This window comes from Fukomys damarensis, unplaced genomic scaffold, assembly GCF_012274545.1.
Source record: "Fukomys damarensis isolate Sample0158 unplaced genomic scaffold, DMR_v1.0_HiC HiC_scaffold_24, whole genome shotgun sequence".
Taxonomy (NCBI): domain Eukaryota; kingdom Metazoa; phylum Chordata; class Mammalia; order Rodentia; family Bathyergidae; genus Fukomys; species Fukomys damarensis.
In genome coordinates this window covers 9,485,185-9,507,699 of record NW_022900936.1, presented here as the reverse complement: position 1 = coordinate 9,507,699, position 22,515 = coordinate 9,485,185, and the positions used below count along the sequence as shown (strand labels likewise).

The 22,515-nt window shown below is 40.6% G+C and overlaps 1 protein-coding gene across 8 annotated transcripts in view; it reads left to right on the top strand.

Annotated features, from left to right (window-relative positions):
• Itsn1 (intersectin 1) overlaps nt 1-22,515 on the top strand; it is a 195,182-nt gene that overhangs the window by 74,467 nt on the left and 98,200 nt on the right. For all 8 annotated transcript variants that reach the window (XM_010608686.3, XM_010608684.3, XM_010608685.3 and 5 more), the window contains 9 exons: nt 1,682-1,782; nt 6,240-6,303; nt 9,841-9,978; nt 11,511-11,626; nt 14,459-14,721; nt 17,392-17,541; nt 17,632-17,772; nt 21,997-22,084; nt 22,314-22,453. In XM_010608686.3, the coding sequence (XP_010606988.1) occupies nt 1,682-1,782; nt 6,240-6,303; nt 9,841-9,978; nt 11,511-11,626; nt 14,459-14,721; nt 17,392-17,541; nt 17,632-17,772; nt 21,997-22,084; nt 22,314-22,453 (1,201 nt within the window). The remainder of the gene's footprint in view (nt 1-1,681; nt 1,783-6,239; nt 6,304-9,840; nt 9,979-11,510; nt 11,627-14,458; nt 14,722-17,391; nt 17,542-17,631; nt 17,773-21,996; nt 22,085-22,313; nt 22,454-22,515) is intronic.

Here is a 22,515-nt window from a genome sequence, read left to right as displayed (position 1 = left end):
AGTTTTTTTTTTTTTTTTTGAGACAGGGTCTCACTTTGTAGCTCAAGCTGGCCCTGAACTGTGTAGCCCAGGTTGGCCTCGAACTCACTGTGATCCTCCTTCCTCAGCCTCCCCAGCGCTGGGATTACAGGTGTGAGCCATGCCCAGGAGACAAATTTTTTTGTTTTGTAGTGAAAGGCAGTTGCTTTGGGTCCTTAGTTATGATCTGTCCTGGAAGTATAATGCCTTGTTTTATTCTCAGGTCAATCATTGTGGTTTTTGTTTGTTTGGTACCAGGAATCGAACTTGGGTCCTTGTGCTTTCGAGGCAGGCAGCAGAACCACTGAGCTAAATCCCTGGCCCAACCATTGTGTTTTTAAATGGCTTGATTTAGATGTTGGTCTCTCAATGAACCATATGGGTATCACCCAGTGTGAGGAATGCGTTGCCAGGGATTGTCGACCCAGGCTGACTGCTAGGAGCGTTTGCTCCAGCCAGGGCTCTGGCCTAGGGACAAGGGATGGCTGTGCTGGACAGCTTCAGGAAACAGGAACTCTGTTCATGATTGCTCTGCTGATTTGCCACAGCCCTAGCAGTTTTCTCCTCTCTAGGAAACTCTCTGCTTAGTGTTAATTTAAACTTCCCAGAATGAAATGATTTTATTTCATTAATAAATTAGACCCATTTTGGAAAAGTAATTCCATTAGAGACACTTATTTGTCATCATTGCTTTTTTGCTGTGTTTTGAGAACAGGGTCTTGCTATAGTCTAGGATGGCCATGAACTCTGATCCTCCTGCCTTAGCCTCCCAGGTACTGTGATTATGGGTGTGAGCCATCACACCCAGTTTGTCAGCATTATGTTTCAGCCCAAGGAGAAGTATTCGGATGCTTACAACCATGTGTTTTTTTTCGGCTTTTTGAGACAGGGTCTCACTATGTAGTTGAGACTGACCTGAAACTCACTATGTAGCCCGGGCTGGTCTCGAACTCACAGCGATCCTCCTGCCTCAGCCTTCCGAGTGCTGGGATTACAAGCATGTGCCACCATGCCCAGAGATGTGGTTATTATTGTATTGCCTCAGTGCTGAGGAGATTTTCCATACTTTATTAGAAATTATGTCATTGAGTTGTATATGTAACGTGCAATAGTCACTTTGGTCTATTATGTTTGCCTAGTTTCTAGAAAAATAATGAGCTTATTTATTTTGAGAGAAATGTGTATAACTTTAAAAAGTAGTAGGGCTAGGGCTGTTCGTTGGCAGTGAAGTACTTCCTAGAACACAGGAGGTCAGTCCCTAGCACTGAGGAATCAAAGGGAAATATTGTTAAAATTAGATGTTTAAAGAAGTTCTTGGTTTCATTTACTTTTTTTCTCCTTTTGAGTGTCTCACTGTATAGTTCAGGCTGGCCTTGAACTCATGTTGCAGGGTTGTAGCCTAGGGTGGCTTCAGATTTAGGGCCATCGGGGTCGGGGATTTAGCTCAGTGGTTCTGGCGTCTGCCTCACAAGTGCAAGGACCTGAGTTCAATCCCCGGTACCAAAATAAAATTTTTTTAGGACCATCTTCCTGCCTCAGTCTCCTGAGTGCTGGGATTACAGGCATGTGCCACCATGCCCACCTTCTTACTTTTTTAAAGGACTTTAATAGGCTAATCTTTATATTTAATAATCTTCCTCTCCCTCTTTTTTTCCCTCCTCAGTGTCCCTCCAGCAGCAGAATGGGCTGTGCCTCAGTCCTCAAGACTGAAATACAGACAGTTATTCAACAGTCATGACAAAACTATGAGTGGACACTTAACAGGTATTTGCAAATAAATTCATTCAGTGAAATGTCTTGTTCATAATACATATTATTTCTGGATATTGGGTCAAAGATTGTTTCCAGATATCTTTCTCTGCTTGCTTATATCTAAAGGTTTTCATTGTCTTTGTTATCTTGTGTTCCCAACTGCTGATGACTTTCTTCTGTGCCTGAGGCCTCTGCCCTGTTGCTTCTTGGTGAGGTAGACCGTAGCCCAGGGGTCCTCCTGCACACTGAAGTACTGTTATGCAAGTCAGGGCACTGGTGAGGAAACCCCTCTGGGACCAAACTGATTCAGTTTGAAGTCTAGCTGCGGAGTGACCTGAGCCTGTCGCCAGGCAGGTCAGAGTTGGACGCTGGTGCAAGGTGAAAGGTAACCGGCTAGAAACCCTGCCACCGCCTCACTGGAGCTTGCCTCTTTGGATCTGTTTCTTTATCCACAAAAGGCCAGAGTGAAGTTACGTTATCTCAGTGGATCTTTAAAAACATAATGACCCTATATATCCATGTTGAAAAGTAGAGAAGAGTTTTAGGATACTATGTAAAACCTTTTTATGAAGGGTTATACTTAAAAACTAGTGAATTTGATTCTTACAAAGATATATTTAATGAAGGAAAATAATCTATTATGAACACTGACTATAAATTGTAAAATTATGAATTAGAAAGAAACTGTAAGAGTCCTCCCCAAAATATGAAAAGAGAATCAATTAGTTTTCTTGGCATAGAGTCAGTAATGTACACAACAAAGACCTTTTGGATGGGTGTCTTTTGAGGCAGGGTCTCGCTATGTAGTTCAGCAGGCTGGCTGGACTTGAACTCACTGTGTAGCCCCAGGCTTGTGGCAGACCTTCTGCCTCAGCCTCCCAAGTGCTGGTATTAACAGTTTTATGCTACCATTGCCCAGCAGTAACAAAACATTCTTAAGTACTGGTTCTTCCTTCCATTTTTTGTGACAATTCTCAATTGTAAAATTTACTTCTCAATGAAAAATGCATCAGTATAAGGGTTGGATGACACTTTGAGGAGTTCTCGTCAGACCTTGAAACCTTGCCTCAAAGGATCCCAGCAGTCACCTCAAATATACTTATCTGCAGGGGCAAACAGTACATGTGCACAGGTTCTCTGTGCCATACTCACCCCTGCTGAAGTGGCAGCTGTCATTTCTATGTCCAGTCTAGCCTGTGCTGGCACTGCAGGGACATTCATTGAGTTTTCCAAGTCCTGTTTCACAGTGTTCCGTACATACCTGGGACTGTGTCGCCATCAGGTCTTCAACACACTGTTGTTTCCTTAAAATAGTATTCAAGTTTGACCTTGATTTAGCAATTCTCTTTCTTCATAGGGTGTATCTTTTACGATACACCGTATGAAATATAGTGTCTGTTTCCCAAAGATAATGACACAGGCCCTTGAGTAGTCAGAACTTTTAAATATCTGAAGCGGAAGATGAGGTTTAGAATACAGTGGTACTGTGGGTCGCAAATTTAATTCATTCCACAATTCTGGTCTGAAATTGAACTGGATGAGAACTGAATCCAGGCAGGAGGACTGAAATTTCAAGCCCAGTTCTGGCAACTTAGTAAGATCCTGTCTTAAAAAAAAGTCAAAAGGCTGCAGATATAGCTCAGTGCAAAGGCCCTGGGTTCAACCCCCAAATTATCCTCCCTCCAAGAAAACAGGAAGAAAAGAGATATACTAGAAAGGAAACAGATATTGGACCTGTTTATCTGCGTGCTTATTAGTACATTGTTCCAGCAAGAATTTACGGTACAAATTTTATTTCTAACCACACTTTTGTATAGACCTTTCAGTTTATTACAGTAAGTTTTAAAATGGCATTAAATAGTATAAATTTAGTTTATTTTCCTTTTATGTACTTATGAGGATCCTGTGCGCAGGGTGTGTTGTAAGCTCTTCATGGAAGCAGAGCTAATTTGTTGGGATATATGAAATAGATTGTTGTGTTCATGACAGTTACGAAGATAATTATATAAACTCAGAATCCCGAACACAGTTCATTTACCTGAAGGACAACAGGGATATCAAGAAAATTGAGCACGCTGTGCCAGGTGACACCTGCTTGTAATCCCAGCTATTTGAGAGGACCAGGCAAGCAGGATTGCAAATTTAAGGCCATTCTGGGCATTACATCAAGATCCTGTCTCAAAAGTAAGGTAAAAAGGGCTGGGGATGTAGCTCAGAGCTTGCTGGGTTCAGGCCCCTGTACTGATAAAAAATAAAACAAAAGGTTGGGCAAAGGTCTAAGCATATGAAGAAGCCCAAGAGAAACATATAATTTAATATTCTAATCTCTAGTCTTGGTTTTAATTTTTGTGGGTTTTAATTTTATTTTATCTTGTGGGTTTTTATTTTAAAGGAACTAAAAAGAACTTTACAAATTATATATAATGTCTTCATCTAGTTCAGTAGTTCTCAACCTAGAAGTTGTGACATAATGTTATAAATACCAGTTAAAATATAGGCACTGTAAATAATTTGTTTTATTATAAAAGAATTCTGTTTATCCTAATGCTATCACTTGCACTAGCTTGTATTTACACATAACTTGCATTATTGGCCCTCCAAGAATTGCATAAAACCTGCAGCCTTACTTATCTGTGCTAAAGCCCGTAGCAAATGCTCATGGTTAATGAACTCACTCTTTTCCTGTTTTTGTTTATTTTTGAGATGGTATCTTGCTGTGTCGCCTAGATTGGTCTAGAATTCCTAGAATTCAAGTGATTGTCCCGCCTCAGCCTTCCAAGTGCTGGGACTAGGACTGGAGAAGTACCTCAGTGGTAGAGCTTATGCAGTGGTCTAGGTTCAATCCCCAGTAAGCTCTTCCTTCCAGTATACCAGAGAGCACTTAAAGTCTTTGCGTTAATTCAGTAAAGATTGTTACTTTTTAGATACTCCCAGTGTACACCACACCAACAGCAGTCTGTTTATATTTCCAACAAAGCAGAATGGTCACTGGCCATGTGAGGGCCAGATTGAAGATGATCTGAATTCCCAACAGAGTAGAATGGAAAATAAATTGTGATACAATCACACAGCGGTATGCTATATGGCAGTGAGACTTATGTCCTGTGACTGCACACAACAAGACTGTGAGGAGCATAAGCCAGGCCCACAGAAGACATTAGCAGTCAGAAGGGAGACAGAGACACCTGCGTGCTGTTGTATTCTGTTTTGTGATGTGGGCACTGTTATCTTGATTATACCACATGTGCTTATATGTGTGTTTGTGCTTTTCTTATAATATTTTATATAAAAACAAAAGTTAAAATACTGTCATTTGTGCTCGCTTCAGCAGAAAATATACTAAAATACTGTCATTAATAATACATTTTAACTATCATTTATCAGGCATTTACATGCTGACACTTACATTTACACAATGGATCACAGATTTGTTAGTCAGGGGACAAGCTCCAAAAGGAAAAAACTCAGGTCCAAATAAGTAAGGACACTGCCTTTCTTGCTAGCCTAATGCTGCAGCTTTCCTTTTCTTGCTCTGTGGGTCTTCTGGGGACCACACCTTGAGAGGTAGTGCTGAAAAGGAGGCACATGTGTCTTTCTCCCTGGCACTGCTTTATTCGACCCCTTAGAACTCCTCTCTAGCTTCTGTGTGATATCTAAAGCTGGCTTCAAGCTGAAATTGAAGATCCTTGTAGTTATTTTAAGAAAGGAGAGCTGGATTTGAAAGAGTTGAAATTCCAGGGTGTTTTTTCCCCTCATAGAGGATGTGTTCTAATTCTGGCTTTGATATTAGCTCTTTGTGCAGCCTTGAACAGTTCACCTTTTTTTTTTTCTTCATTTTTAAAAGTTTGTCCGATGAAATCTTTACAAGAGATACCTCTGAGATTCTTTCCCATCTAAGGTTCTCTACATCTTCCCTGAATGTTTCTGATGATGCTCACTTTATAGAGATTAATTCTCTGCTTTGTAAATAAAAGCCCAGTACAAGTAAAGATGGTTTTCTGGACCAGGGGCAGGTTATAATTTGAAACTCTAATCACTGAACAAAAATTGAGTGCTAAACATGGTGACACGTACCTATAATTCCAACTACTCAGGAGGCAGAGGTGGGAGGATTGCAAGTTCCGGGCCAGCCTGGGCAATTTAGCGATATATCATCTCGAAATAAATTTTAAAAATAAAAGGGTCTGAGGATATGGCAGAACCCTTGCCTACCTAGCCTTCTTGAAGCACTGGGTTCAACCCCCAACACTTAAAGAAAAGAAAATTTTATTGAGTATGTCTCAGAGGCTGTGGTTTATGCTTTTTCTCATTTGTTGGACTTTATTTCCCTTTGAAACCCTGGGGTAAATGCTGTGTAAGACATGGTGATGGCGCGAAATCGCACGGTTCCTGTGTGCAGCAGCCCGGTCTTCCGGTGCAGGGAACATTTGCTGACTCATCTTTGTGTGTTTTCCCTGATTTCTGTTTAGGTCCCCAAGCAAGGACTATTCTTATGCAATCAAGTTTACCACAGGCTCAACTTGCTTCAATATGGTAAGAAATGGCAAGTTTCTTGGTTTGTATAAAGTAGAAACTTTCATTAGATTGGTATGGCCTCACGGGTTTTTAGACTAATACCATTATTCAGGGGCAATATTTGGAATATGCTTACTCTTCAGTGAATTATGATGCTTGCTGCTCTTACCTTCTGTCCTATTAATTAGGAAAAATTCAAAGGCAGAAGACTAATAAAATGATAATTCTGTTTTTTTGTTTTGTTTTTTTTTTTGGTAACGGGTATCAAACTCGGGTCCTTCCTTGCACTTGCGAGGCAGGCAGTGGAACCACTGAGCTAAATCCCCAGCCCGAGGAAACTAATGAAATGAATTCTCAGGAGCTTATATCCTACCTTAACAGTTCTCATCCCAGGCTGGCCTTGGTTCTCTTCTCCTCCCCAATTATTTTAAGCCAAGTCTCAATTATTTCATCTCTACTTTTTTTGTTTGTTACCGGGCATCAAACTCGGCTCCTTGCGCTTGTGAGGCAGGAGCCAGGAGCCAGAAAATCCCCGGTTCATCTCTACATATTTTATCTTCTGTTTTTAAAATAGGTGGGAATTTTTGATAACTGTAATATCAGTAGTCCTTCTGAAATTTTAAAGTCATTCTTATTAAGTTACTAGTGTTTAAATTCCTTAGATTGACCTGAGTTTTTTTTATAGTTTGTTTAAAACAGGGCTGAAATAAATCCGTGCTTTACAATATTTGATTAATACATCTTTTAAGTCTCCTGTAATTTATAACTCTTTTTATTCTCCATTTATCCTACAGCCAAACAATCCAGATTGTTTGTTGTGTAGTTTCTTTTCTTTTTTGGTACTGGGGATTGGACGTGGTTCCCTCCATTTGCAAGGCAGGCTGTGGAACCACTGAGCTAAATCCCTGGCCCTTGTTTTATTTTTTGTTTGTTTGTTTGTTTTTGTTTTTGTTTTTTTCTTTGAGACAGGGTTTCACTATGTAGTTGAGACTGACCTGGAATTCACTGTGTAGCCCAGGCTGGTCTGGAACTCACAGCGATCCTCCTGCCTCAGCCTCCCGAGTGCTGGGATTACAGGCGTGCACCACCATACCTGGCTGTTCTGTAGTTTCTTATCGCCTAAATTTCATGATTGCATTTCTGTAGTGGTATTTAATTTATTCCTGTATTTCCTGAAAGCTGATAATAAGATTTAGAATAAAGTGCCTCAACTTAAGCAGTAGTGACATTTTCTGCCACGTGGTTCTTTATTGTAGAGGGTGTCCTGTTCATCGTCGGTATTCAGTAGCATCTCTGGTCGTACTTAGCAGGTGCTACAGGACAGCAGCAAGACCTCTGCCCCCATACATGACAACTAAAATACCTCGATGCTCTGACAGGTGCCCCTTAGTGTACAGCATCATTTCTGGTTCGGGCCCCTGAGCAGGTTCAAGTTTGAATTTGTTTGTTTTAGTGAGACTATACCATCAGAGATGTTACCATGTACTTTCATCAGGAGATGCATAATGTCTCTACTTTGAGTGGTTGCTGAAGTTCTGTGGGTTTTCTTACATCCAGATGTTGACTAGGATGCTTCCTTAAGTGTGCGTTTCTTAGCTACGTGTCAGAGACTCTGTCTGCAAAATGGAAAAATGGACCGGTCTCTGCTACCCTCGTGCCCAATTCATGACTTTCATGTGGGCCATTGAGATTGTTACTTCACAAGTGCTGCTCCCCTTGCCTGTCCTCTGGCCCTTTTGCATGTAGAAGAATATTCCATAGTAAACATCCAAGCCTCTTGCAGCCTGGATATACTCCAGTATCCAGTATCCTAGGGCCTGTAAAATGTAAACCTAAGAAGTGACATTTATGGAGATTGATAGTCTCTTGGGTTGTCCTCACGACCCCTGAATATATTGAAGTGCTTATTTTAAATTTCTCATTTATAACTTGTTTCCTGAAAAAGACATTTAAGATGTCTACAGTGTTACTGTCTCGCTTTATATACTAAAAGTGTATTTTTTACCCCCGGTACCAGGAATCAAACTCAGGACCTTGCTCCTGCCAGGCTGGTGTGGTGCCACTGAGCTAAATTCCTGATGCACTGAAAGTGTATTTTAATTAAATTTTTATACCCATAGTGTAGGCAGTCCTGAGGGATAATCAAGAATTTAAACTACTTTCTAATCTGATACCTGGGAGTGGCCCGTGGTGAAGCACAAAAAGGAAAGATGAATAAGGATGAGCAGGCAGGGCTTTTCATGTGTGGCCCTGTGCTGTTTTAAAAGGTGTGGTGATTTGGGAAAGGCAAAACTAGAGGGACAGAAAAGACACCAAGGAAGCCAGGACCTAGGAGGAGCTGGGAAGATGTGGTTGACCAGAAGGAGATGTGGGCATTTAGGGGTCACACTGGCTGTTTTGCATATTGCAGTGATATTTCCACAACTGAGCATGTTTGTCAGAAACCACAGGATTATATTCTTAAAATAATAAATGTCACTTTGTGGAAATTACCTTTTTTTGGTACCAGGCATCAAATTCAAGACCTTGTACTTGCAAGGCACGTTGTGGAACCACTGAGCTAAATCCCTGGCCCACCTGTGTTTTTTGTTTGTTTGTTTGTTTGAGACAGGGCCTTGATATGTACTGCAGGCTGGCATTAAACTTACAATGATCTTCCTGTCTCAGCCTCCCAAGTGCTAGAGTTGTACTGAGGCAGGAGGATCACAAGTTCAAGATCCAGCCTGGGCTGTACACTGAGTTCAGGGCCAGCCTGGACTAGATAGTGGAGATGCTATCTTTCAAAACAGAGCAAAAGGTGGCATCTGAAGAAATTTCAAAATTATAGAGTAAGGAAAGCTATTTTCCTAATCTTGGCATTCTAGCGAACAGATGTGTTTGTCTTGCATCTTCTGTTGGTGTCTAGAAATGAAGTCACATTCTTGGCCTTGGTAGGAAAATCTATTTACTATAATTAGCTATTTGAGCAAGCTTATTATCAAGAACAATAGAGATTGACCGCCTAGAAGGAGGCCATAAAGGTGGCTTTATTTGCCTACATTGGGGTTAACCAGCCATCCAATAGGCTAAATCAGGCTGACACATATTTTTATAAATGAAGTTTTATTGTAAAAACAGCCATGCTGTTTCATTTGTGTGTTTTCTGAGGCTGCGTTCCTGCTGCAAGGGCAGAATACAGTGTGACAGAAATTGTATGTCTTACGAACCCTGAAATATTTACTGCTTGACTTTTATTGATACTTTGTTGATCCCTGGTCTAAAGCATAGCAGTTAGAGATGGATAGAATGTGGTGTGATGTATTTTAAACTCACTTGCCAGGTTTGAGAAGCAGATCGTTACAATCATACTTAGCATTTTTCGAATGCTGCAGCCTTTCCCAACTTTATGGAGTATCACATTTTATCCTTGCAATGGTATGAAATAATCCTATTTTTATAAGCTGAGGTTCACTTGACCTAGGACCAGAATAAGAAAACATAACTTTTATACTGTTCATAAGTAATAAGCATTTATTTCTATGAAATTGGATTGCAGTGAATTTTTTGTTGTATTAGGAATCTTTCTGACATTGATCAAGATGGAAAACTCACAGCAGAAGAGTTTATCCTGGCCATGCACCTAATTGATGTTGCTATGTCTGGCCAGCCACTGCCACCTGTCCTGCCTCCAGAATACATTCCACCTTCCTTTAGGTAAGGGATGTTTGGCTCTTGTAAGAAACTGTATTGGGGATGTGAATCCCAGATGACTTTGAGGACTTTGTCTTGTGGTGATTTCCATTTCTGGCCGTGAATTCAGGAGAGTCTTCTAAGTTCTAAGTGATGTGTGGATCCATTCCATTGTTTGAAGTACTTGTGCATTCCATACAATAAAAGCAATCAAGTAAGACTATTAATTTCTGTACCAATCTGTGTAATCAAAGCTCACTAGAAATTTTAGGAACAGTGTAGGAGAAATTGAATGAGCCTGTCCATAGGAAGTAAAGCAAGGAGCTCACACCTGTGAATTATCCATATTCAAGAGGCATCGAAAATGCTGGCGTACAGAAATTATAAATCAGGAAGATGATTAAATAAAATTATCCTGGTGTGAAAGTCAGGCTCTGTGGAGATGTCATGCAAGCCCCTGGGATCTTGCAAGGAGAAGTTGGCCGTGACTGTCACCCCACTGTTCAGGACAGCGCTTCCTCCTGGCTTTCGTTGTAAAAGATGAATATGAGGACATACAGCACAGAGAAAAAGGAGAGAAGTACAGAAATAAATTTCTGTTCTGAGTCCTCAAACTTCACCAAAGACTAGGGCAAAATCCCTCTAAAATGAAGAGCAAAAACTCTGTTAGTATGTGGTATGTGCCTGCTAGAGAAGCAAGGTGAGGAAACAGACTATGAAAGAAGTAACAAGTAGCTGAGGCAGTTTACCTATAAAATCCTGTGGCTGCACAAGTCAGTGTGAGAGGTTTATCCTTGGAAGCTGGTTTAAAAAACAACAACCACCACCAAAAAAAACATAAAAAGGATGGGGAGATTGTTAAAAGAGCAAGGTTACTGGGTATAGTGGTACACGCGTGTAATCTCAGCACTAAGGAGGCTGAGTCAGGAGGATTACAAGTTGAGGCCAGCCTGGGCAACTTAGCGAGACCCTGTCCAGAAAAAAGAGCAAAGTTGACCATTTAAAATGATAGTAATCAGTAAGCTAAGTAGATTGTTTTAGAACTGTAGAGTCTATGGTGTCTTAAGAAGTGACGAAATAGAGTCATAAAGGGAACAGACCTGTTCCATTTACACAACTGCTGACCTTCCAGGGAATGAGGCAATGGCAGCAGCGGTGAACCCTTACTGAGTACTCGCTGTGCCCACGCATTGTTCTCACCACTTTATGATTGATTGGTGGCCAGTGCCACCCTCTGGGACTGTGCTAATGCGGGTGATGTTTTGGTTTTGGTGGGATTTTTTGGTGTTCTGCTCTGGGTGTCGGGCCCAGACTGCTGAGTTACACTCTGAAACCCAACAGCGTGAGCAGAGTTGGTCCTCAGAACTGGATGACATTCAAATCTCCATTTAAAGAAAACTGTTTCCAAGTAGAAAAGACCAAATCTTTACCTTTTCCTTGCTGTAACCAAAATTTACTCCATAATATGGGGACAATCTAAGAAGTATTTTTCATAGACTTTCCAGTTTTGTCCGCACAGCCTTATGGGGATCTGTTCCTTTTTTCCACAACTACAGAAGAGTCCGATCTGGCAGTGGGATGTCTGTTGTCAGCTCATCATCTCTAGATCAGAGGTTACCAGAGGAGCCAGCTTTAGAGGATGAACAGCAACAATTAGAAAAGAAATTACCAGGTAAGGCAGCCCTTATGTTGTGCCTATTTCACATTAGATATAGTATGTATCATAAAAATGTAAGTAAAAACCAATTTAGTGTCTGTCATTTTTGCTCTTTCTTTAACCTGACTATAGTCAGAAAAACACATGCGGGAGAGGTATGTTTTTGAATTTGGGTCCATGTAGAGAAATACATTGTGTACTCTGCTAATGCACCCTATTCTAACTTTCAACTTGAAATCTGATTATGTACTACTAAACCAAAATTCATAAATATTATGTGTGGAATATAGAACACTAAAAAATTGTTAGTTGTGAGATGCTTTCTTATGATAGAACATAAAACCATCTACTGTTTTCGTGTGCTACTATAAAAGAATTGGAAACTTCTTAATAGTCAAAACCTATTTTAAATAATCCTCATTTACAATGGTAAGTCCATTACACAATTGAATTATTCTAAGGTGGCTATGAATATTAATGATGATACTAAGAAGCTGCTGAAGTTTTCTCTGAAATCTCTTCGTGTTAAATGCTTTATCAGTGTATCTCCCTGTGATTGATGTGGTCAGGGCACTAGCTCTCTCGGCGATACTCACTGTAAATGTTCCATGTGCTTGTGTGTTGAGTACAGTGAAGAACTGGCCAATAATACACTATGTCCTCCAGAAACTACTGTTTTAGATAGAAGATTTAAGGCAGCTGTGTACAGCTCACTAAGGCAATGCCTAAGCGCCAAGTTCCTGGAGGGTTTTGTAGATTACTGATGCTTAATTGGCTTAGACGGGCAAAGACAGGAGGAATTAAGTCTGAGAAATAGGCACAAGTAAATGGGACATGAAGGTGAGTGATGTCACTACACGTAGAAGTGAGGAACATTTCAAGTTATGATAATAGAGAGGAAGTCTCGATGGCAGATAAAAGCAGGAATTTTTAGAACTTGCAGTTATCTCTTTCTGATGTTAATAGGCATGTATTTAAGATTTTGAACAGGAAGTGATGTTATCAGAGTCTATTGTTTATGCATTCACATTATTTGTGCTTTCTACATGTAGCAGGTGTTAGAGTTAAGAGACTTTCAAGATTTCTAAAATTGAAGTGAAATTTGCATAATATTAAAATGATCATTTAAAAATGTACAATTTAGTAGATTTTAAGTCAACTTTGCTGTAATAAAATATTATACACTGGGTAGTTAAAACTGAAAATTTAGGGCCAGGGATTTAGCTCAGTAATTCCGGTACCTGCCTCACAAGCACAAGGACCCGTGTTTGATCCCCAGTACCCAAAAGAAGTGGAAATTTATTTCTTATAGTGTTGGAGGCTGCAAATCTAAGATCAGGTGCCAGGCAGTTCAAATCTGGCAGAAGGCCCCCTTCCTGGCTTGCACATAGAAGTTCGTTCTGTGCCCTCAAGTGGCTTTCCTGGATGCTTCCATCCAGAGGAAAAGATTTCCGCTGATCTCACCGTAATGGCCCCCATCCTCATGCCCTAATCTAAATGTAATTACCTCCAGAAGATACCTGTTAAACACTATCACATTGGGTCCGTTCATGTTTAAAAGTATGAACTGGGGTGGGGGGCACAAATATTCAGCCCATCCCTGTGGTTTAGTCCTCTGACAGCGCTACAGCTCTGTCTCGTTCCTAAAGAAAACTCCATCCCCAGACATTCCCCATTCTCTCTTCCCTGTAGTCCCTGGTAACTGCCAGTCTACTTTCTATTTTTTTGGATATCCTGTTGGGAGTATTTAACATAAATGGAATCATGTATGTGACCTTCCTTGTCTGGCTTCTGTAACTCAGTACGATATTTTTGAGATTCCTTCCCATCTTAGCATTGGTCATTACTTCTTTCCTTTCTGGTAGAGGGACTTGGAGTTTTAAGGTGGCAGAGTGAAGAGGATGTGGCCTACTCTGGTGTCACCAAGTGTGAGCAGAAGGAACAAAACCAGGACATACTTGTCATCTTTGGCCTCAAGTCCCTGCCCACAGTGTGTTAGGGAAGTCTTTGTGCAGTAGTGAAGTCCTGACTTTAGTGTGGGAGGAGCTGTGGAAGGGAGTTCACAGCGCAGATCTCAAGGCAAAGGGAGAGGTACCTACGGTTGCTGAAGTAGATTTGGAGCAGTGGGTTGGTGTGGACACGGGTGGGCAGTGACCACTTCCCTCGCCCAAGCGGTGCACGTGAGGCAGGCATTGAGTTGGATACGCACTGCTGAGAACAGTATGGGGCAGGAAGAGGGATGTTTAGATACGAGTAAAATAAAATGGCTATAACCAAAGCGAGTAGTAAGGATGAGAGAAAAAATGATAGAACTGAAGTCCATAATGGATGTGTCATAGAAAAAAGCCAAATCACTGTTTAGAAAAAAGGATTTACTGTGATCTGCGTAATGATTAGGGCACAGCTCGTTGGTCACCGTGAAGTAGGAATGCTCACCTTCTGCCTGTGCTTTGAGAAGTCGTCTTGTGAGGATAGAAGCCACACTGGCGCAGTTCCGAGCTAGTGTGAAGGGCGGAGAGAGGTGAGCATCCCTCGGTGCAGAGGAGATAGTGGTCAGTTGCTGAAGCAAAGCCCGGTGAGGAAGGGAGAGGAGAGAGTGAGGTGCGGGACTGGGCCATGAGAGTGCTTATGGGTGGTGCTTTTAGAAGCAGTGTTTGGCCTGGGCGGTAGTGGAAAAGCTTAGGGAGAAGTGTTTGAGGGCTTAATGACAAGGACAACAAGGGAATCTAAAAAGCCCTGGGTTTGAGTTTGTACTGTAAATTTCAAATACGCTAGTGAGTTTTTCCTTGGAAAGTAATGCGTTGAAAATCATGATTTCTCATAATTAACGTGTTTCTTGCTTTAAAGTGACATTTGAAGACAAGAAGCGGGAGAATTTCGAACGCGGCAATCTGGAGCTGGAGAAACGGCGACAAGCGCTCTTGGAGCAGCAGCGCAAGGAGCAGGAGCGTCTGGCTCAGCTGGAGCGGGCTGAGCAGGAGAGGAAGGAGCGGGAGCGCCAGGAGCAAGAGCGCAAACGACAGCTAGAGCTGGAGAAGCAGCTGGAAAAGCAACGGGAGCTCGAGCGGCAGAGGGAGGAAGAGCGGAGGAAAGAAATAGAGAGGCGGGAGGTGAGCCCAGAATCAGTGTATACAGTGTCTGTCTTTCAACTTACGCTGGCGTCTTCTAATACAGAACAGCCTTTTTTTTTCAGTTTAGGACCATTGGTATATTCAGAGGTTTGCCACGGTCTATTCCAGATGTTTTCATCACCTCAAATAGAAACCCTTACCATTCACCAGTTATTCCCCATTTCCTCCTCTTCTTTTTAGCCTGTGGCAACTCTAATTTACTTTCTCTAGGTTTGCCTATTCTGGAAATGTCTTGTAACTAGAATCATTTAATATGTGATTTTTGGGTCTGGCTTCCACGTAGCATGGTGTTTTCAAGCCTCATCCACTTTGTAGCCTGAATTAGTACTTTGTCCCTTTTTATGGCTGTGTAATATTCTATTGTGTGGTTATACCACGTTTCTTTTATCTATTATAAGTTGATAGCCACTGGGCTGTTTCTGGGGTTTTTTTGGCAATTATAAATAATGCTATTATGAACATTCTCATGCCAGGTTTTGGTATAAACCACTGAGACTAGTTTAAAGTGTCTTTCCAGATTACTGTCCCTGTATTTATGAACCTGTGTAAAAATACAAATGTTTATATGTGGGAGAAGCTGGGGGATTTTTTTTTTTTTTGGTATTGGGGGTCGAACTCAGGTCCTTGTACTTGCAAGGCAAGCGGCAGCACCACTGAGCTAAATCCCCGGCTCTGGGGGATACTTTTTAAGACTGTGATGGTATGTACCAATTACATTATTCTAAACTGTTTTCTTTAGCTTGCTTGAAATATATCTGGAAAATCCTCAGTATGTTCTATAGCAGCTTCATAAATGTGATATCAGAGCTGGGTGGGGCCAAGCCAGGCTCCTGTCTCCCTGCTCAGGTTGGGTGTATCACTTTAGAAGTGGCTCCATAATTCTCTTATCGAATGAAATGCAGAGATGGGAAATGTTTCTTTATAGAACAATAATACTTTTGTTTTATTTCCTGATGCACAGAGGCATGGCACCACAAACTGCCTTTTGTTCAAGCAGATACATACAGCTACTAATGATTTGGTACTAGAAACTGAACCCAGGGCCTCTTGGGTGCTAATTGTGCATCAGCTCTAACACTGAGCTAATACCCCCAAAATTTTAATTACCAAGCTAATGCTACAGTACCACCTTCCTATCTTCAGTGTTTAAAAGAAGTGGCATTGTATTTATTCAGAATTATTCAGCAGCATTCATCATTGCTGGGCCTCCATAGGCCCTGTCTCCACTTGGCCTCCAGGGCTTTGCAGCGCGGCTGGGACTGGCAGGGTCAGAGGCCGTTGCACAAACCCAGTGCCAGGAGCTGTGCTGCCTGCTCCTGCCGCAGTCAGCAGAATGGGTATGGGAGGAGAGCTGGCACTTCCAGAGAAAGAAAACCAGTGACTACGGAGGCAGGAGTCACAGACCTACAACTTGAGACAGGCAGAGTACCTCAATGTGAAAATCCAGAAGGTTCCAAAATCTGAAACTCCCCTCAGAAAGGTCACACTTACCACCAGACATGGTGACACACACCTGTAATCCCAGGACTCAGCAGGCTGAGGCAGGAAGATTGCAGTGAGTTCAAGACCAGCCTAGAATGCATAGTAAGACCCTGTCTTAAAAAACCCAAACCAAGTTTGGATTTACAGACTAGGGATTGCCAACCATTCAAGGCTATGGAGAAAGTTTTTTTTAGTACATAATGAATACATTCATGGTGGGAAATTGGTTCATGTATAGAACACATCTCCGTTTCCCTTCCCGTCCATGCCCATCTTTTCTCCCTCCCTCCCTCCCTCCCTCCCTCCCTCTCTCTCTCTCTCTCTCTCTCTCTTTCTCTCTCTTTGGCTGCTTCATGTTCATTCATTTATTTTATATGTCTATATCAAGTTAATTATCATAAACAGATTAACAGCCGATTAATGAACCAAAAAACATGTAAGGCAATTACACTAAATCAAGATATACTTTATTTGGGTTTTTTTGTTTTTTTTTTGTTTGTTTGTTTGTTTGTTTGTTTGAGACAGGGTCTCAGTACATAGTTGAGACTGACCTGGAACTCATTATGTAGCCCAGGCTGGTCTCGAACTCACAGTGATCCTCCTGCCTCAGCCTCCTGAGTGCTGGGATTACAGGCGTGTGCCACCATGCCTGGCAAGATATACTTTAGATACGTTGACCATGCTGGGTTATAATACTATTTTCTTACTCTTTTTTTCTTACTATTTGTCTTTTATTTTGCATTTTATATATTAGGTTTCTGGAAATAAATTCTAATTTGAAACCCCTCCAGTCCCTAGCATTCTGGATGGGATGTTCAGCCAGTATATAATAATTTTTCTTGCAATGGGAGAAAGCCAAGTTTTGTTTGATTATATTCTGGGAGTTTTTATTTTATATAGCATGTCTTGCATCCTTAAAGGCTTGCAGAATAAAATTTCCATGTGAACTGATCCTATCAGTTCTTGTCTTAAGTAAATATAATAGTTCTGAATATTCCTTTTTTTCCCATAGAACACTGTACTTTTATTGTTTTGTGTTATTGTTATTTCTTGTAGTGTCTAATCTCATCCTCAAAAAGAAAGACTCAGTAGATGATTCTTTTGTTAAGAGATACTGTATAGTATAAGAATCAAAAAATTAATGAGCTGTCTTTTGTAAATGTCTAGGCTGCAAAACGAGAGCTTGAAAGGCAGCGACAACTCGAATGGGAACGGAATCGAAGACAAGAGCTCTTAAATCAAAGAAACAAAGAACAAGAGGACATAGTTGTCCTGAAAGCAAAGAAAAAGACTTTGGAATTTGAATTAGAAGCTCTAGTGAGTGAAATTTCTTATGTATTGGATATGCTTATATCTATACCAGTTATTAAAATGGTAGTAAATTCTGTTACCTTTCGTTTGTTAAAGAATGATAAAAAACATCAGCTGGAAGGAAAACTGCAAGATATCAGATGTCGATTGGCCACTCAAAGGCAAGAAATTGAGAGCACAAACAAATCTAGAGAGTTGAGAATTGCTGAAATCACTCACTTACAGCAACAGTTACAGGTGAGAAACGGTGTCCTGTGAGAGCTGTTAGCCCTACGTGCTTTTCACTAATTCATTTCTTCATTCGCTAGTTCAGCAAATCTCCCACGCACTGGGTGCTGGGAAGCAGTAATGAAGGAGCCTGGTGAGGGTCCTTGCCATAGATGTGGGCCGTGGAGTACACAGACAAGGAATCTTTGCCAAGCACTGCTGGGTGAGCACGGCAGCGACCACAGGCAGGGGACGGGGCGTGCTCAGTGTGCCTTGCCCTCCGATTAGAGGAAGGACAGGTACTGGATGGTGAAGGATGATAAAGTTGTGAATTTATGAGACAGTGGAAAGTGCCGTGCAGAGTGATCAGGGAAGGGGCGCAGTCCTGGGGGTAGGAGTGGATGTGATTTTCATCAAGGTCAAGGCAGGCCTTTGTGAGGGTGACATCTGAGTAGACCTGGCGGGGAGGCTAAGCCGCCAAGCCCTGTGGGTCATGTGGATACCTGGCAGGACAAGGTCTATGCGGGACAAGAGCAGTGCCAGTGTCCTAAGGCCATGGCAGGTTTCTGGGATTCCAGGGGGAGACGAGGTCACCAAGAACACGGGGCATCAAACTCAGGACCTTGTGCTTGCAGGGCAGGAGCAGTGGCACTGAGCTAAATCTCTGGCCCCTTTGTATACTCTTTATACTTCTGTGTGTGTATCTCACTGTTTGACTGGGCCTCTGGTACTATACTGAGTGGAGGTCCTGAGAAGGTTATCCTAAATCTTAGAAGGAAGCTCTTTCACCATTACCTGTGCAACTTCATTTTCTGTAGATGCCCTGTGTCAGGTACAGGGAATTCCTTTATAAAAATATTTCACTATGTTCAACTTGCCATTTATGAAGGATCTTTTCATGTAAATTCATGATTGATATTGGCCTGTACTTTTCTTGTAATATCCTTTTCTAGTTTTACTATCAGAGTAATACTGGCCTGAAAAATAAGTTGGAGCATATTCCATCTCTATTTTGAAAATACTTGTCTTGGGGCCGGGGATTTAGCTTAGTGGCTCCACTGCCTGCCTCGAAAGCTCAAGGAGACCCGAGTTTGATCCCTGGTACCAAATAAATAAATAAATAAAATAAAAATACTTGTGTTGAGATGGTAGTTCTTTAAATTTTTGGCAATGTTTATCAGCGAAGCCTTTTTGGGCTACGATATTTCTTCATAATAGGATTTTTAATTGTAAAATAAATTCAGTAAGGGCAGGGGGTTTAGCTCAGTAGTGCCATGCCTGCCTCACAAGCACAAGGTCTTGAGTTCGACTTCTGGTATTGGGGGAAGATAAATAAATAAATAAATAAATAAATAAATAAAGTCAGTAGGCACAGAGCTATTCATAATTTATTTGTAACTTTCTATGAATTTATTCAGTTCCTTGAAATTATTTACATAAAGTTATTCTTATATTATGCTTTGTAAGTCTGTTGTATCGGTAGTGTAAGCCCACCTTTCATTTCTGATATTGGTAATTTATGTTGCCTCTCTTTTCCTGCCACCAGCTGTCCCTTTCTCCCCTTCTTTTCTCTTCCTGCTATTTATTCCCCCAGCTGCTTTTCTTAATCATTCTAGCAGGAAGTTCATTGTTTTTATTGATTTTTATTTAAAAATAAGCTCTTTGGCTTTATTCTTTCTTCCTGATGACTGTTTTCTATTTCAGCTACTTTTTTCTTTATTGTTTCCTTCCATTTACTTATTTGGACTTTTTCTTTTTGTTAACTTCTTCAGCAGGAAGCTCAGAGATTGAATTTGGACATATTATTTCTGATATAAGTGTTTTAAGTTATAAATTTCCTTTTCAGCACTGCTGTATTCATATTCCATGGATCTTTTCATATTTTGTGTTTTCCTTTTTGCAGTGGAGATGGAATCCAGGACTTTTGTACTGAGCTATATTCCCAGCCCTTTTAATTTTCACCTTTGAGGCAGGGTCTTGCTAAATCCCTACAATGCCCACTCTGGGATCAAATTTAGGATCCTTCTGCCTCAGCTTCCCGGAGAATTGGGATTATAAACATGTGTGACCAGATCTAGTCTTTTGTTTTTGTTTCATTTTTCTTTTTTGATTTGTGAGACGGGGTCTCACTCTGTAGTTCAAACTGGCCTTGCCCTCACTGTGTGGCCCAGCTGGCCTCGAACTCATGGAGATTCTGCTGCCTCAGCCTGCTGAGTACTGGGGTTACAAACGTATGCCGCCACTCCCGACGTGTATTTTCATGTTCCATCCAAAATGTTTTCTTGCTGTTTCTTCTTTGATTGATGGAATAGTAAGAGCTAGTTCAGTCTTCTGTCCTTACTGATTTTGTGACTACTTTTGTCAGCTACTGAAAGAGAAATGTGAAAACCGATATTACCCATTTGTCTGTTTCCTTTAGTTCGGTCAGTTGTTGTTACATGTACTGGGTAGTCCAGAGAAAGCCCTTGTCTGTTTGAGATTTTGGAATATGAACATATAAAGTTATTAATATCAGAAGTTCATTGCCAGAATTGTTTTAAAAGTACATTTTTTAATTCTTCTATATCAGAATCATATATCACTTAAGTGTTTCATTAACTGTTGATGAGAAGTTTCATAAAATAAATTAATGGAAAACTTAGGTTTAATAAAGGTCATGGTTCAGGATACCAGTATTATTGCCAAATGTTTAAACAAATACATTTTTATTATTTAGGACTGATGCTTAGAATGTTCAACTGTTAGTAATGTATACAGATCAAGATTCTTGAGAAAATAGTGAAGTGAAAAATAAGGCACAGTTTAAAGAAGGAGGGATGCATAACAGGCAGTGAGATGTTGGTTCTCTTTTCCTTATGTGGATTAACAGGTACTTGCAAATGAGTCAGGGAGCCCTTAGTACTGGTTTATTTTAGAAACTTACGCTATACATTTCAAAGTAAAATTTTAATCGAGTGACCTGAGCCAAGCTTTATCTTATTATTTCCACATTTGTCTCAGTTCCGAAAAGAAACTTTGGGATCCAGGAAGATCCCTTGCCATAATTGAGGGAAGAGAGTGAGAAAAGGACAAATTCAGTTAGCTGTTCTTCTTCGGGAGGTGACCTGATTTGTATATTCTGTTTCCTGAAGTTTCTTGAGAGGCAGGGTGTGCAGTTGAATTACTCATAGAAGAGGCCTCTAAATCCTCTCTGTTGAGCTAGCCTCTCTGCCATTCAGGCCTAGAACACACAAAGATTTATTCCGGGCAAAAAATGGTTTCTATCTAAAGGTGGGTGTTCCAGGAAACTGGTTTTGAGCCTCTGATGATTGTTTTAAAATAAGGCATTTTTATCTTTTCAAACCAAAAGTCAGCACTTGGAGATCTTTCAGGTTTTGTTGTTGTTTTTTGTTTGTTTGTTTGCTTGCTTTCTTGCTTTGTAGTCCTAAAAGTTGAACTCAGGGTCTCTTGGATACTAGGCAAGCACTATACCCCTATGCTACATCCCCAGCCCCTTAGAGATCATTTTTTCTCAGAATAAAAAAGTCAAACATTACATATTTTATCCTGGAAAGGCTGCCATTTTACTGAGTCATGTAGAAACTATATAGCATAATTTCGGTGAACTTATTGTGCTTGGCAGTTTAGCCATGAAAACTCCAAATAGCCTTGTATGATATGTGGTTTTAGCTTCTTTTCTTGTGTCAGTTCAAGAGTTTTGGGTACCTGTTTAAAGTTTCTAAAGCTTGTATGGCAGCTAGGACTCTACTTATGATAAATTACTTTTTTACTTCTGCTTCTACCATAAAATATATGGTAAATCTAAATTCCACTGTATTAAATATCAAAGCTCAGATTAAAATAATAGAATACTTCCTACTGAGTTATCTTCTGAGCAACAGGGTCACTGCATTTGTACCTGATCCCCATGCAATTGAGAAATTATCATCAAATTTTTTCTCTGCAGGGTTGTACTTAAGAAATGCCATTTTTAAAACCGTATAAATATCCAGAAAGCCAACAAAAATGTAATCAACATCATGGGAATTATAACTGTCTTTATTTTAGTGAAAAGCATTTGGCAGAAAGTTAATTCCTTGACAAGAAAGCAAAAGCTACCTGACTAATGATTAGATGTGTTCACCGTGAAGGATTTGGAATGAGATTAGGAGTGTCTCTGAGGGCCAGGAAAACTGACTTAAGTGCTGCCTGATGTTGAGTGTGTACATAATAGTGTTTCTTATCATTCACTATCCTTCATGTTCTCCCTTCTAGGAATCTCAGCAAATGCTTGGAAGACTTATTCCAGAAAAACAGGTACTCAATGACCAATTAAAACAAGTTCAACAGAACAGTTTGCACAGTAAGTATTTTGTCTTTAAAGTTGAACTTTCCCTATCTTTTTTGTTTGTTTATTTGTTTTGGGGATCAAACCCAGGGCCTCAAGCATGCTAAGCACACTTTGCACCCCCACTCCTGGGTTTTCCTTTTTTAGCAGTAACAACTTCCTTAAGTGACATGACAACATTAAATAACATTTTCCTTGCTGCCAGTTTAAGTTTTTCCTATCTTGCAATGTTTTTCTAAAATAGGAGATTCGCTTCTTACACTCAAAAGAGCCTTAGAAGCAAAAGAATTAGTTCGGCAGCAGCTACGAGACCAACTGGATGAGGTGGAAAAAGAAACTAGGTCAAAACTGCAGGAGATTGATATTTTCAATAACCAGCTGAAGGTAATTATTCTCCATGTGCCTACATGTATGTCCTACCCTTTAATTTTTCTAACTGTCCAGGT